At 38.8% G+C, this 17,322-nt stretch overlaps 1 protein-coding gene across 1 annotated transcript in view; it reads left to right on the forward strand.

Annotated features, from left to right (window-relative positions):
* Nucleotides 1–6,528: 6,528 nt before the first annotated feature.
* LOC311153707 (uncharacterized protein) overlaps nt 6,529–17,322 on the forward strand; it is a gene marked incomplete at its 5' end in the record, with an annotated part of 57,213 nt that continues 46,419 nt past the window's right edge. The window contains 3 exons of the mRNA XM_084205707.1: nt 6,529–6,729; nt 13,367–13,480; nt 14,152–14,271. Of these exons, the coding sequence (XP_084061833.1) occupies nt 6,529–6,729; nt 13,367–13,480; nt 14,152–14,271 (435 nt within the window). The remainder of the gene's footprint in view (nt 6,730–13,366; nt 13,481–14,151; nt 14,272–17,322) is intronic.

The following is a 17,322-nucleotide window of genomic DNA, read 5'->3' on the forward strand; positions in this document are numbered from 1 at the left end:
CAACTGATTCTGGGATTTCTTGATGCTTTTCAAGATTGAAGAAATAATCATTACAGCAGCCAACCCAGGCATTGGAAATGTCAGATCATAGAATAACATCTGGCAACAAGTGCAGTGACACCAGAAAGCTCACCTAGGGAGTTTAGATTCTGCTTCTATTTTGAATAGGCTCTTCCAGAATTGTAGCAGAGTTGTCATTGGTCTTGTAACATTAGAAGAGCAAACACAGCCATGACAGTTTTAAAAAGCTGTGACTTTTTCCTCCTTCACAAAAAGGTTGGCTGTGATAATACTGCAATGGACTGGAGACTGGTGTGAGAGCAATGGCCATCCGAAATCTGCCACACTGCCTGGCTGTAAGCTGTTGAGGACTATGAAATGCTGATAGTAATTTTTTTTAGATTAACTTGACTGAAATAAAACTGACAGGAAGTCACCTGGATTCATCTAGGAAAGAGAACTCCACATAAAACTTTTGGAATAGGAAAACAAATCTTAAATGCTTAGAATTGCTTTTAAGTGTACGTATGATCAAAGAGAGAAACTGGGAAAAGTTGGATAAAGCTTATCTGGGGATGTTTATTCCACAGCTATATACTGGAGCTTGCAGTCACTTGAGTGGTACTTCGACTATATCTGTGTTTCTTTCCTGGTAATAATATTTCACAGAAGTGAATCAAAGCATTTGGTGTTACTGCAGCAGCCTCGGCAGAAATGTCCCGGAGTGTGCAGCACAGACGGGGAGCATGTGATCAGACACTCACTGTTAATGAACTTGTGAATGGAGCCCCTGGAAGAAAACACAGGGACTGCAGAGTTAACCTAGGCAAGGGCCGTTTCTCGGTCAGATCCCGCTGCTTTTCAGGGAGCTTTCTTTGCGAGCTGTATTTTGGAGGAGCCGTGGGAGGGATGATGCTGCTGCGGCACGTTCAGTGCAAAGCCCGTGGCTGTGATAGGCTGAAGGGGCATGGATACTCTGCCTATATATGCTGGCAACTGCATCCTCTCTGCTTTGTAGCTGTCACTGAGGAGCAAAGAAGAGCAGTGAGAAGGGCAGGGGAGAAGCAAAAACCTTATCAACTTGCTGTAAGTAACATTCTTTGTCCTTAAGTCTTTATGGATATTAAATTGAAGTAGGTACATTTGGATTAATGCAACAATTGGTTATGGAGTGGGATCTCAGTTAATAAACAGCCAGCTTGTGTTATTTTAGGGATGATGATAACAATAATAGAATTTATTTTCAATCTAAGTTTGCACAATGTAGTGTGCACCTCTTGTGTTTGCTTTTTTTTTACATATGATGTATGTCAGCTGTAACTGTTTATATGCATTTATGTAGAATCCCATGTATACAAAAGTTTGTACCTTGTCTTTCCAAGTACAGCAATGTTTGCAATAACCAAGTAGAACTTGAGAAATTCCTACCAAATATTCTGAATAATAAAATTTCAAGATAAATTAAATGCATGACTTTTTTAGGGTGAAGTTTTCCTCGGAAATAACCCTTTCCCATCACTGTAGTAAGAACTCAGCGGGGAATGTTACGAGGTTGCAGACACTGTCAGTGGCAGTAAATGAATACAGCCAGCAACTTCTGGAAAATGTAATTCTTTAAATCAAATATAGGGGCTATAACATATACTCCTAAATCTTGACTAGTGCAAAGGTAGAAGTACAGTGTAGATCCAGTTCCTTTTTACTTGTGCTGAAGTAAAATTCATCCTTTGGCTCTTTTTCTGGCAATATCCTATTGCCAGCAGGGGAAGTTCAGCTTAACAGTGGCAACAGCTGCAAAAACCTTCAGTTGGGTTCAGTAGCAGGAAGTTTTCGTGGCTTCAGTGGTGTCACTGAAACACCATGAGTCCTTAAATTACATTTTGGTCTGCAACAATCAGTTGACAGAATAGAAAATGCACTTGACTCATATATTGGAAAGAGACACAGTTATAGCTGTATTTGCTCAAAAAAAGTAAAGTTTTAGGTGCTATTAATGTGTCTATGCATTCTTCCTCTCTGCATTTATAAACAGGAGCTATTAAAAGATTTTATTTTGTTGGCTGTTGTTTATTTTATTTTGATCAAATGGAGTAGAGGGAGACATAAAATTATAATGCATCAAATATACCTCTCTCCTCATTTTTTGTTCTTTTCCTCTTTTCCCTCTTTTTTCTGCTTTTTCATCTTTTTTCTCTTTTTCTTTCTCATAATGAATTTCCTGGTAGAATTTAGATATATTTTGCATTCATATTTAGTAAATATGAAAAAACTCACCCAGATTCTAAAATCATAGACAATACCTTTTAAAAGAAATAATGAATAAGCTGAATGTTACCAACAAAATACTATACCTATAAATATCATCACTAATTACTTGTGTGTAAACTACACATTTGTATGGTTCAGTTTCAGATAAAGTAGAAAAGTGCTGGCAAATGAACATACTCAATCTAAAGACCAGCAACAATTTTCAGTAACTTCAGTACAATAAAATGTGTCTGTATTCTAATTTCAGTGCTCTGAGGTAGGAGTAGTTTAAAAAAAAGCAACGAAAGATATGTCAGTTTTAGACTGTGTAGTGTACTTGTCCTCTGACAAATTACAGCAAAATCAAAGACCAAGGAGTTTATATATGAATAAATAAAAAAAAAATACATCGATATAATTTAAGGTTTAACATGGTTTTTCTTGGTTTTACCTGCAGTTTAAAGCAGAATTCAATCTTCTCCAGTAAAGTAGGATTTGATCCGAAGTATGCAGTGGTGACAGTAGCCATTGATTCTTGCTGGGCACAAAAATGCTCAGGCAAAATATATGCTTGGTAAAATTGTATTTTATCAATTAGAGTGAGACTTTCAATGAATTTGCATACAGACTGCTCACAGTGTGGCAGAAGTTGATAGTTAGGCAGGGCACCTCCTGAGAAGCTGTGCTCCCCTCACTTGGGGTTCAGCTCACACATACTGAATATACTGAAACTCATCCTGGGAGGTGTGGGATCTCTGAAAGTGGGGAGACTTTCTCACTCTTTAGGGGCCTTCAAGAAGATATACCACTATTAAATATTTTAGAAGAAGGCTTAGTTTCTCTGAAACTCCCTTTAGCTTTGGAAACTTGGCTTGCATTATTTTGCAGTTTAAGTTCCTTCAAGTTAAGTGCATATTTTGACTGTAACACTCATCCCTTCAGAAAGTACAGATTCTCTCAAACAGCATTTTCATTTTAAACCATAAGGCCTGAGTCCTCTGAAGTATTTTGCTTCTTAGAAAATCTCTATATTTTAAAAATATACTGGCTTAGAGGGAAGGTCTCTCCCTATGCATTGTGTTGCTGCATTGTACATGAACTTTATGAGCGTGCAAAAAGTAGAGATATTCTGTACTGGTAGAGAAATGAAGTAATTTGCATTTTGATAGCACTTACTAGTGAGCATCACAATTGTCTGCTGGAGATGGCTTCCCTAGCAAGTAGTACTTTCAAGCAGTGAAGTGAGATCCATAGCAAACAGTTCAGGAAAAGAATAAAAATAGGGAGGAAAGGCTAAGTGGGTCTTGTCACTCACAGAGGAACAGATATAACATAGGAAGTGAAAAGGATGACCACTGTGTTCCTGCAAGGAGTATGCCTTTAGAGTTCCCCTGTGAGATACATATATTACTGTAGGTAGGGGATTTTAGGAAGGAAGATGCATGAATAGAAAAAAGCAGATTTTTAATTTCTAGGTGTTGCCTTTGGAGGAAAGAAGAGTTAAATAATTTGCTTCACGTTGAAGCAGTTTGCCATACTTCACTGCACTGTAAGAGTATTAGAGAGCAAGTAAATATTAGTTCATATCAATTTATAACAGTGCAACCACTGTAGCACATTTGGGATGAAAGGTTCAACCTTCAAATCTTAACATTTAAGCTTCTGGGTTCAGTTACTTCCATGAAAAACAGTGGGTTTCCCCTGTAATTTAATTCTTTACCTGAATTTTGCTATTGCAACAGTGATAATTGACAGAAGCAGTGCAGCCAAAACAATGCTAGGATGACCCAATGAACCTCCAATTCTTGGGAAGAAGTAAAGTTACCCAATAACAAACAAGATCTTCGTGATTAGACAAAATGTGTATTTTGTCAAATTGAGTTCCATAGCAATAGACTAAAACCCCAGAATGTGTATCTGATATTTATATATTTTATTTGCTTATGCTGATATCCAAAAAGAACTTTGTCCAAACTTCTAATAATAAAAATAACAATATCAGCATACTGTGTAGCAACAAGATGATGTAAATGTCACCTATAAAATATACCATGTATGTTCTGGTAATTTGATAATTTTTTTTTTCAAGAAAGTAAATTCTTTTTTTCTGCTTGTTTGTGAGCCTTGTTGAGCTTACATACAATATGATTTAATTTATGCCATTTGATTTGTATTTTAGGAAAAGACCTTGTGATCCACAGAAGTTTTATGTTAAGTGGTCCCTTTTATTTGATTACTACCAAGTAAAGCTAGGGAGTAGTGTAGTGATGCTCTTACGCAGTGATGCTCTTACCTGTCTTGATGCTGTGCTTGGGGCTCACTAGAACCACAGATGAGGAATGAGATACTCATCTGATGTGATCTGTGTGTAAAGGTCTGTAGGAATAACTGTAGCACAGTGGTGAACAACAGCAGTGCTGGGAACACCAGTCCTCCTGTTCTGAGTCTGTTCAGTCTCAGGCATCTCCCACTAATTTTTCAGTTGTTTGTTAAATTCTTTTTTCATAGCTTTCTTGTCTGAAACCAGAGGGAAAAAATAACAGATCACCTCATTCAAGTTCTTTAGGGCATGCTATAGCAATGAACCCGTGAATGATGTAGCATAAAATAAATAATAATAGCATGACTTAAGAGTTAAGTTAGAGATGCATTGAGAAAGAAGTTCAACAGTACAGTATTTAGATTTCTTCTGGCAAAAAAATATTGAAACAAAAGAACAGAGCCTTGGTGTGTAATTAGATTGCTGCCACAGAAATGCATATTGATTGCTGCAGTTCATGCTGATTTCTTTAGAGAGTTTTATTAAAATTTTGAACAATGAACAAAGATGTGTTAAATGAAAATGCACGTAAGATTCAGGGGGTATGGAAGAAATTGAATCATCCTGATTTTAAAGGCGTAGAAACAAAACTCCTTGCTTAAACACAGGTTTTCAAAAGGGAGTTGACACACAAAGCTGCCCACTGCACATTGTAAGGACAGTAATGACCACTGGTAATGTATTTCCAGCAACTTAGTAGCAAGATATGAGAAAGGTCCTAATATCCTTTTATGAAAGGTAGAGACAGAGCCAAATAAACACTTACATGATGATTACAGAGAACACTAAAACTCTAGTGAAATAGCAACAGGAGCAACCATCTCTGGGGATCTAGAAGTCCCTACTGTGCAGATCCTTGCTCTCCCAAGTGTTTCATGACCTACAGCAGCACCCTGCCTTCTTAAATAGAAGCAGCAGCCACTCCACACAAATCCCAGATCCTCTGTTTGTAGCAGCAGAGACATGTCTAAGACAGTGCTTGTTAATGTCTTTCTCTTGTGATGTTACAGTACTAATTCAAATGTAATAAAACCCAGGAGGTTCTCTTTTCTCAAAATTATGTCCTCAGTATCCCTCAATGTGAGCATATAAAGACTCTGGGACACTTTTTTGGTACTCAGTGAATAAGAAGTTTCAGCCATATATTCACTGAGTACTCAAAATGTACAGCTAGACCGAGTAATAAAACTGTGTGGGCCGGGGTGGCGGAAGCAGGCACTGTTATATCATGAATTTATGTTTGCAGAGCACTTTGCAGGCAAACTCCAGCTCATCTCAGCTGAGCTGCGTATCACCTTGGGTGTGCTCACACAATCTGCCTACCTCAAAGAACTCCTGGAGCTGCAGCCCAACGTCTTAGAAATATGGGCAGCCCCAGACAGAGCTTTCTCACATCCTCCTGCAAAACGCTGTACAGATCAACTTGAAGTGAATTCTTTTTGAAACCTCACTAAGAAACAAAGTTTTGTAGATGACAAAGCATGTGCATTTACAGTGAAAGAGTAAAGAAGCTAGATCTTGAGACAAGACAGGAGTTGAAAAGCAGATAAAATGACAGGGCAGCACAGTGGATCACTGTGATAACTGTGATTATTATAGCTTGTTATTACAGATTATAATAGAGACACACAGCAGGCTATTTTCTTACACTTCTTCTCCATAAGGCAGGAGGGAACTGATTATGTGCCACTTAACAGTGCCACATCCTTGTGTCAACCAGCAGCTGTAGGAAATAAATCTGTAATTTTTGAATCTTCATCAATGTGCTTCTAGTGTTCTTCTGTGCTAACCTTATTGTCTATCTGTATTAATCTAATCTACTCATATCATGACCATATAAGTCTTCCTATAAATCCTATTAATAACAGGTTTAAAACTAGTGAAATTCTCTTTCAAAAATTTTTTTTTTCCTATTTCTTTTCAAGTGTTTTTCTGAGAATAAGTCCTAAACTCTGATACCCATGGATGCTGCAGAATTCCGCAAGAGAGGGAAGGAGATGGTGGACTATGTGGCGGATTACCTGGAGAAGATAGAGAAACGACAGGTATTCCCAGATGTGGAACCAGGATACCTACGGCCCCTTATCGCAGACTGTGCACCCCAGGATCCTGAGAGCTTTGAGGATGTCTTTAAAGACATTGAGAAGATCATTATGCCGGGGGTAAGCAAAATGGAAATGTAGGGCAATTTCAATTCTGCATTTAGGTTTTTCAAACGCCTAGAGAAAGTGGGGGTTTACCAACTTAAGTACCCCCACTGATTAACTTTTACAAGGCAGGAGTCAGCTTTACATGTTGAATATGATCTAACTAATGTTTTTCATTCTTCCTAGAAATAGAAAATCATTCTTTTGCTTCATGCATGGTTTACTTTTGAAAAGAATTCCCTTGAAGTGGTTAAGGCAAAACTGCATAACTTTCAGTTTCGTGTGATATTTTTACTACTTTCATAGCACAGTAAATATTTTACAAAATAGTATTTTTATTAGTCTGCTGTGCCCGAAGTGTTTCTTCAAGCTGATCTTTAAATGTTAAATTCTCTTAGGAGACTTCTTTTTATTAGAGAGTTGACTAGAAAGGATTCTCCCCAATACTTTTTCTGTTGATTTACTCTCCTAAATGTCAACTACTTCTTATATCTTCTAAGGCAGACGACTACTGCCTATATATTAGTCCTTGAATAGATCAGTATGGGACAGACAATGTAGAACTGTTGGAAAGCATCTGGCATTTGTTTAGACCTGGAGTTTTCTTGTTTTTCCACTCATTGTACATTGTCTCCTTAGGCCTCTAAGTAGCTTGAAGAGAACTGAATTATTAGTAAAAGTTAATGAGGAATCTCTCATTTGGATCTCTTCAATAAACACTTTGGGTTTCTTCTCTAGATCCAGCTAGGTGATATGATTGTGATGGGACTGGACACCGCAATCAAAATTACTTTAGTCAGTGTACTATGATGCCAATTCCTTTTCATTGACCAATGTAAATATTTGATATTCAATATGATTTTATCTTGTTTTCCTTGGAGCCAGCCTGCTGTACTTTAACAAAGCTCCACTGAAGTCAATTGAAACCTTTGCACTCTTTTCAAAGATTTGAGGATGAAGTCTTAAATCCAAGGGAATTACATCAATGCAGATTGGATAAGAGAATCATGTCCAACACGTGCAAATACTTTAATTGCTGCTCATAAATATAATTGCCTTTTCTTTTTCGTTGGAGGAAAATAGTAATGTCTGTGAAGTAGAAGAGAAAACACTTTGAACACCTGAGACCTTTCAATAAAATAATAATGCATTAAAAACAAGAGATGAATCACTCAAGAGTAGAAAGTGAGACATTGAATTCCAATTATGTCATCAACATGTCATGTTCTCTCTTAACGAAATTGACTTTTCTTGGTATTTATATGCCCTGCAAACAAATTTACTTTTACAAAGTGATACATTCTGAAGAAAAATTGTTCTATCCTAAATTTTTCCACTGGTGTGAAATGTTAGTGACACAAAGAACACAATATAAATTCCAGTTCTTATAGTAATTCTGATTCTACCCATGTTGCTAATACTCAGTTCCAGAGACTCACATGGGCACAGAACCACGAGGTCCTGTATAGTAGAGATTGGATGGTATTTTAGGATCATTTAGTCTGTCCCCTCTGCTCAAAGCTGAGTCAGCTAGAGCAGGTTGTTCAGGACTAAGTCCAGCTGGTCACTGAATATCTCCAAGGATAAACTCTGCTCTCCTGTTTCAAAGCTGGAACACCCTCACAGTAAAAATTTTTTTCTTATGTTTAAGTGGAATTTTCTCTATTTCAGTTTGTGCACATTTCTTACTGTCTTGTCACTGGGTACTTCTGAGAAGAATCAGGCTTCATCTTCTTTACACCTTCCTGTGAGGTGTTTATACACATTAACAAGGTACCCCCTGAGCTTCCTACAGGCTGAACAACCCCAGCTCTTTCAGATGCTTGTCACATGACAGATACAGCACTTAATCATCTCCATGGTCTTTCACTGGAATCACTCCAGTAAGTCTTTGTTCCTTGTACTGGAAAACCCAGAACTGGATGTAGCGTTCAAGGTGGGGCCTTTCAGTGCTGCATAGAAGGGAAAGATCAACACTTTGGACCTTCTGGCAGCATTTTTGTTACCATGGCCCAGAATGCTTGGGTCACAGTGTTTGCTGCCAGGGTGCATTGCTGGCTCATGTTCAGCTTGGCCACCAGGATCCCCAGGTCCATTTCTTCTGAGCTGCTTGCCAGCCAGTCAGTCCTTGCTCTGTATGGAGCAGGGGGTTATTTCTCACCAGGTACAGGCTTTTGCATTTCTTTAGTCAACTTAATGGGATTCCTGCTGGCCCATTTCTGCAGGCAGTTAAGGTCCCTTTGAATTGCAGCATGACCACACAGTGTATCAAACACTCCTCGCAGTTTTATGTCATCTGCAACAATCCTGAGGGTGCACTTTATCCCATCATCAAGGTATTTAATGAAGTACTGGCCTTTCCCCTTCATTCTTCATGTGACCTAGCCTTGAACACTTCCAGGGATGGAGCACTCACAACCTGCCTGGGGAGTTGTTTCAGTGCCTCACCACCCTCACAGTAAAGAATTTTTTTTTCATATGTATAATCTAAACCTACTCTCAGTTTAAAGTCATTCCCTCATGTCCTATCACTACATACCCTTGCAAATCGTCTCTCTCCATCTTTCTTGTAGGCTCCTGTTAGGTACTGGAAGGCAACAGTTAGATTACCCCAAAGCCTTCTCTTTTCCAGGCTGAGCAGTCCCAGTTCTCTCAGCCTGTTCTCACAGGTAGACATCCATTCCTCTGATCCTCTTGATATCCCTCCTCTGGACTCGTTCCAATAGGTCAGTGTCCTCCCTTGTACTGGGGGTCCTAGAGCTGGACACAGCAGTCAAGGTGTGGTCTCACCAGAATGGAGGAGAGGGGCAGAATCCCCTCCTTTCCCCTGCTTCCCACCCTGCTTTGAATGCAGCCCAGGGTACTGCGTTCACAACTTCTTTCCTGTTGGTAAATGTGGAGTCCCACACCCTGTCCCACGTTTTGGTCAGTTTCTCCACAGTTTCCTGTGTTAGGAAATTATCAATGCACTCCAGAGCCCTCCTGATTGTGTCCTGCTGTGTCGTCTGTCCAGCAGATGTGAGAACTAAGACTTGTGAACATGAGGTTTCTTCCAGCTGTCTGAATGCTGCACTCATGTGCTTCTTCTGATCAGGTGGTCTGTAGCAGACACACACCTCCAAATATTGCCCATTTTGATATCTTCACCAGTTCTGACTCTCAAGTTCTTGACTGGCTCATTGTCCATTCTTAGGCAGAGGCCAGTGCATTCCTGCTGTTCTCTTCCATAAAAGACCACTCCTCTGCCTTGTCTTCCTGGTCTGACCTTCCTGAAGAGCCTGTCCTCATCTGCTGAACTTCAGTCATGGGACAATCCCACAGCATCTCTGTGATCCCAGTGAAATTGCAGCCCTGTACCTGCACTCAGCCTTTTATTTCCTTCTGTTTGTTCCCCATGTGTTGTGCCACAGCTTATAGGAGCTTCAGAGAGACACCCATTTGTCTTGATTCCCCAGAAAAGATGTGAGAGCTCCTCTGTCCTGCCCCTGCCCTAATGCTGCCCTCTCAGCACTTCCTAATTTCTGTAGATACACTGCGGATCAGTCTGCTTTAGCCTTAGCTTCTTTCTGAGTTCTCTCATGTCCACTTTATCCTTCCCCCTTTGCTTGCCAGCTTGGTCCATCTTCCTCCCTTGATTGTGGGTTTTCTCTCCTTCCCTCATCATTCCTAGTTTACAGCTCTCCTTACCAGGTTATCCAGCCAGTCTACAAAGATATTTTTGCCCTAATTGTTCAGGTTATATTTTCCCTTCATCTTCTTCTCATTTTTCCTGACAAGAATAACATTTAAAAGTACATCTAGTGTTTTTCATCTATATCCATTTAGCAACTGTTTGACCAGGGAATGTCTTATATCCATTTTATAAATGAAGAACTTCAGAAAGGGCTTTTCCAGAAAGAGTAAGTAATATGACATACCATAAACCTTTGTTTTGTCTGTAAGCTTTTGGTGGCCCATAAGTGATTCTTGTTTCATTCATGCTGACATCTTTACTGTGTTAGTTGTGTTCAGATATTTGCTATTTATTGTATGACTAAAAATGTGAAAATGGTGTTCCTTCAGAAGGGCAGGCAGGGATCAATTAATTGTGTGAAGTGATAATAATGCAGTATCTATTGCTGTCTTCACCCTGTAGGAGAAAAGCATTCATGAGTAGTGAAACTTCTTTATGGGGACTTACTGTGAAATGTAAGGTAGACCTTCAAAGGGCAGTCCACCCAATGATAATGACAGTAATGGCACTAGGTTCCTAATTCTAACACAGAGACAGAGGGAATAACTGCAGAGCTCTGATCTCCACAGCAGGCAGACAGTAGGAAAGTATCTGCATGTAAAAATATCAGTCACCTTTCACTCTCAGATTTGCTTTGCTGTCCGTCTTTTTTAGAGCTAAAAATGATCAAGTGCAGTTGTAACTGCAAATAGTGGTACTCAAGATGCTAGTTTTTTCTCACATTGGATCCATTAATCTATGAACTTTCAGCTGAAGTACCTATCCTTAGAATGTGGTAAAGGAAGACTATTGCTTAGACGGAGCAAGCCAGAGAAAGACATCCTTAGAAGAAATCTTGGAAATAGAATGTCTCTGAGAAGCACTGGAGTAGTAATTAGAGTGAACCCAAGACATTTGTATATCATTATTTATCAACAGAGGGTAAAAAACCCAGGCATCAATTATGTCAGGCTCTCTGCAATGTCTGACTAAGTGTATCTGTTCCAACATGGTGAAAAAAAAGAATTTTACAGCTGCTTCAAGGGACGGGGGAAGGGGAGGCAGGAGGAAGAAGCACAGCTGCACTTGCCCCAGGGCTTTTAGCTTTTTCGCTTTGTGTGTGGTGCAACTGGAATCTGCTGTGTTTCATCAAGCAAATGGCTCCCAGCAAGCAGTCAGTTTAACTTGATTAACCTAAGATGAATGTCACAAGTCTTACAGATCACAGAGGATTAGAGCTGGGAAGATGAACAGTGGCAGCTCTGGCTCATTACGGACATCAGTGAAAGTCTGTGCGTGTGGATCCTATCGAGGACCACTGCTTCTTGAATATTTTATTGTTTTCCTGTGGAGAGCCACATCCCATCCGGGGTTTTTTCTGATTTGTGAAGGAAGACATTTGCCACAAGATCTCTAAAACCTTGTTACAGCAAAGAAAGATATCCTGACCAAATATGAGATACACCTGAAAAGGTTCACAGTGGCTTGTCTTTGGATAACTGATTTGACAGGTTTCAACCTAATGACCATTAAAAATGAAATCTTGAACATAGCAGGAACAGGGCTAGTTTAGACAGTGGAAAATTGTAATGGATAGGAGATGTTTTCATGTGAAAGAGATAGGCACATTTGAAATTGGTACACTGCAGCAGGGAAAGTGATACCTGATTCATTCTGTCAAGAGTTAAGGCAGTTTCCCCTTAGCATGGACCACATCCCTTCAAGAAGAGCTGGTTGTTGGCATGAGGAAGATGAAAGAAACAGATTATTTGCAGCATGCAGAACAGTGTGGTACAGCAATCCCTGAGTTAGCTCTAGAAACCTTATCACAGACTGGGAGAGAGGAGTGTAAAAGCTAAAATTCATCAGAGAATGAACATGGAACAAAACAGCACAGAAACACTGAACTCAGGCAAGAGAGAATGTATAGTTGTACTATCCTCCAGATGTAACAGAAGAATCCCAATATTAAAAAGGAAAGAAAATTATGTAAGAAAAGGCTAGCCTTCAATAACTCAGCAGCCTCTAGACTTCCAGCCATGAAAAAAATCTTACACAGATCTGCTGAATTCATGTTTACTGTGGAAGCACTTTTTTAAAAAAATTGCCTTTTTTAATGAAAAAGCTATTTTTGCCAAACATATCACATCTCACATTGTTTCCACTGAACACTGCTGTGTGGCTGTGCACTTCCTGCTTTCAGATTTTATTAGATTGGAGTTGTGGAACACTAGCAAGTATTTCACAGATCCTTAAAATTGCTTGGATGTTACATAAGAGAATTCTAAACATTGCTTTGGCAAGACAATTGACTACCATATATGCAGTTACCATGTTGTTCTCTCATATTAGTTCATACAAAGTGGAATTGTATGTAAGTCACAACTTGTTAAAGAGAGATGAGAGTTTCATTTTCTACAGGAGGTATTGTATACTGGGATGGGTTGTTTCATTTTGTGGTGAGGAGCTGTTTTGTCAGATTCACTGCCTGAGAATTAACAAACAACATGAGAGTGTGGACAAGAGAGTTCTGTGGATTTCTGCTGACTGAAGATACTCTTCTATGTCTGTTGCATGACAGAGATGGAAAACCAAAATACCAGAGTCTCTGATGGTAGAGACTCAAGAGCAGCGAGCCTGAGAAGCTCAGGCTGCCATGACCCACACAATTCTTGTCTTCTAGGAAGAAAAATGGAGAACTCTGATTTTGGAGCTGTTGGGGGGTTGGGGTGATAACTTACTTATTTTTGTTTTGAGTAAAAGAGGGATAAAAAATAGTGAAAAAAACAAGGTAAGTTTTTCTAACAAATGGGATCCTCTGTTACAGCCAGCTACTGAAGACCTGTTGGCTTGTCACAACCTCTAGCCTTTTTTGATTTTGTGACAATTTGTTTCTGCTTCCTGTATTAGTTAAAAATAACTATTTTCCTCCTTATACAGGTGACTCACTGGCACAGTCCGTACTTTTTTGCCTACTTCCCTTCAGCCTCTTCCTTCCCAGCTCTTCTTGCAGATATGTTGTGTGGTGGAATAGGATGTGTGGGCTTCTCTTGGGTGAGTTTACTCTGGGGTGTGGTAATGGTGCTTCACCTTGCCAGAATTTTAAGCATTTCAGTAACATTCTACAATGAAATTATTGATTATTAGCAGTGAAGTCACAGGAGTAATTTTGCCAGTAAATTTCCTTGATTAATTAAGGGTTTTCACATAAACAGCCTGAATGATTCCAGGAGTAAAATGCTGTTTCATCATACAAGTTTTGCTCTTGAAAAATCACCAACATTTAGAATTAGTGAGAGCAATGCAAGCATACTGGTAATCCAGTAATAAGTATGATTGTAGTTTAGCAGCCATTGTTGTTATTTCTCTTTTCATCTGGATGAATGGAAAATTTTCTTAAAACCCCCACATTCATATGAGGTATACTCTTCTCAAAAGAGGCTGGTATTTGATGTTGAAAAAAAATATGCAAGATGCAAATCCTAGCTTTGACATTTGATAGTCATTGTTCTATGTAAGGCCTATTTTGACATTTTTTAGTAAGTGTTAGAAACTATATGCACAAAATGGTCTTCAGGTCCCTAACTTGGCTTGTGACATTAGTTGTCTAGTCTCTTCCTTTGCAGCAAAGGAAAGAGAGAGAGAGAATTATTCTTGCTCATGTAGATCTGATTTCTCTTCATGGTCTAGTGAGATTATTCCCTCTGCTCTGTCTTTCAACACAGGCTTCAAGTCCAGCTTGCACAGAGCTGGAGACTGTCATGCTGGATTGGCTAGGGAAGATGGTTAATTTGCCTGAGGAATTTTTAGCTGGGAAGGATGGCCAAGGTGGAGGAGTCATTCAGGTAAGAGGGGAAATGAAAAAAAGAATACAGATGGAGTTTGTGAAATCATGATTTGTAAAATCTTTATACTAGGACACTAATGAAGGAAATATATATTTTTTTGCTGCCACAGGGGTTCCTTTTGAAATTTCAGAAGGATTGATGGTCTGTGAGAATGTCTATAGGTGGGCAGGATCATTCATGAAAGTAATGCTGATGTTTTTAGAGCAGCTGATTTCTAAAACACTTCTCAGTAAAGAATTGCTAGTAGTTCAATTTAAAATTTCGGCCTAAAGTTCAAATTAGAATTGTATAGGATGAAGACTTTAATTTGTTACTCAATGAACTGAGCTCATACTTATCAACAATATGCAGCAGTGTTTCATAGCTGAGGTTGGAAGTCTACCTTTTATATCTGCAATTGTTTATTTCAGTCAGTTTCCACAGAACAATGGAGATAAACTTTGATAAATAGAAATAGCAGAATGTAGTAAAAATATATCAAATTTTGCGAAGGACGTTGAAATTTCTTTGTTATTATACAACAAAGGGAAATATCAGACTATTATAATAACATTAAGAGCTGTTCAAAATGTGAACCTAAGCAGTTCTATCAACAGATAATACAATTTTGAGACTACACTGCATATCCAAACTAGAAAAAAGTCCCCAAACTTTGACATTGACTGCTGAATGAAACTTAAAATGTCTGAGTAGATAACCTGAAAAAATAATGAATATATCATCAATGGGCAATCTTGCATGCATAATAGAGCAATGTTGTTTGTCAGCCATGGCTCCACTAGCACATGACCATTCTGCAAATGCAGCTGTGGTTACAGATATTTTTCTATCTAAAATAGATTTCTTCTATGAAGAAGATTGAAATTTAAATAATTGTTTTGTGCTTCTATGATTATCTCTGGAGTCTGGTCATTGAAGGCCAGGGCACAATCCATTTTATCCTAATACAGGCTTCTAATATACATCTGATTTAAATGCTAGAACTGGGGGCTTCTTTCTTTGATCTCAGCTGCAAATGCCTACAGTGTATTCCAGTCCGTTCTTCCCAACATCTTCCCAAGCAAGAAGGAATTTAATCCAAATGCTGTCAGTGTCCTAGATGGACCTGTACCTACACAGGTGTATTTCCAGTATAGTTCTTTACTCATCTTGCTCTGTTAGTATCTTTATCATTATGATTGCTAGGGAGGGCTTTATGTTCAAGAAATCAAGCTTCCCTCATGCATCATAGCAACATCTATTTCGTACCAGTTAAAGCAAGCAATTATGCCTGATTGTTATCAGCAGGAAATATTGCCCCTCCAGGCTGACAGTGCTGCATTGCCCATAATTTTTCATCAGAAACTGGTCATTTTCAGAATCGAAAGTGGGCTCTCTGTTCCAGCTTATGTTGCAGTCATTTGGGCTGCAGATCTTCTTGTCTTGCTCTTGAAACAATAATGATCCAAGCAAAAGAGCATGAGGCAAAGATAACACATGTGAAAGTGCCAGTCATTCTGTTCCTAAATGCCAAGTAATTATTGTGCTATTGGGTAAAACTGAGCCTGTGAAAATTGCCTCTTAATTACATTTGAAAGTCTATGTCAATATGAAGCACTTTGTTGTTCTGTGCAAGATGACACTTCAAAATGGCAAAAGATGAAAGAAAATTTCAGTTCAGAGCTCTGGTGGACATGAACATCAGCTCTTGCTGATATTTCCTCCGCCTCTTGAGCCTGCTTGCCATGGCAACCTTTGTTTGCCTGTGGTAAAAGCAAAGGTATCATCATCCTTCACTTAATGCAGAATGCAGCATTCAAGAGGAGAAAAAACAGCTTTCAAAAATAAGCGAGAAAGCAACTTTCTTCCTGAAGTTTGTAACCTGCTGTTCATTCTAGATAAATTGCTGGAAAGTGTACCTGCTTTGAATTTTAAAGAGTTTTCTTGCTCTGCAAAGAAAAAGTATTTTAGGGGTGAGACAAAATTATCTTTGGCCTGGCAAAGAACACTGCTGATTTATCTTACTTGGCAGTTAGCCAAGTAGTTCAAGAACCAAGGTGGTTTTTTTTTTTCCTCAAAAATATTTAGCGCAAGACTTCGGTGCCAAGGGTATAGAAGAGCATTGCAAACCAGGCTCTGCAATCAGTGTAAAAAACTTCAGTGTAAAAAAGGTGACTCAGTATAAAAAATGTGATTTATGGAAACTGAGGCAAGGGAGAAAAGCCTGTGCCTTTTGTGAGATGTCCAAAAGCATTTCCAGCTTGCTGGATTCAGGTACCTTTAGGCTGTGTACCAGCTGTATATCAGGAGACAAAATTCAGCTGGGCAACAGGCCCTTTTCTTTTCATCCTTGTCTCTGTAAAAGAAAATTCATACAAGAACTGTTGTATTCATTGACTATGCACCAGCATAGATGAAGAGCCAGGTGCACTCCTTAGGAAGCAGAGGCTATTCTTCAGCCTAAGTCATTTGCCCACCCAGCCAGTTGATCACCAGAACAGTGGGATTCCCAGATCTCAAATTAATGCCTTAACCTTTTTATATTCTTAGAGCCATTTTCTTTTATGTATTAAGGCCCATTTTTGTAATATGTGTATTCCATTCATATCCTGGAAATGCACTAACAGTGTAAAATTTACACTAACAGTGTAAATTTTATTTCAGCTATTTTGACTTTTTAGACAGAAAAAAGTAGTAAGATTTCTCCATGTTCTGATATTGTGGTGAGAGCTCTGTCTGGCTACAGACCATACACAGAATAGCATTATTTTAGGAGATTGCCAAATTATGTTTTCTGTAATTAATAGACCAAATTTCCTTTGCCCCTTGCCTCCACATGGTAGTTCTACCTTACTTGACCAAAAGGAGTAATTGTATCCTAATTCCATACTGTCTCTGTAATAATTCCCTCAGTTACCATAACACTGTATGCAGCAGCAAGAAGTATAAAAAATGCACAAAAAATGCAAACTACTGCACAAAATTCTCCAGCTTGTGTTTATGCCTTGGGGTCTACATTCCTTGAATCTCACACTACCAAAAAGGCAGATAAAATATATTCATCATTGG

The sequence above is a fragment of the Fringilla coelebs genome (genome assembly GCF_963513975.1).
Source record: "Fringilla coelebs genome assembly, chromosome: 1".
Taxonomy (NCBI): Eukaryota; Metazoa; Chordata; class Aves; order Passeriformes; family Fringillidae; genus Fringilla; species Fringilla coelebs.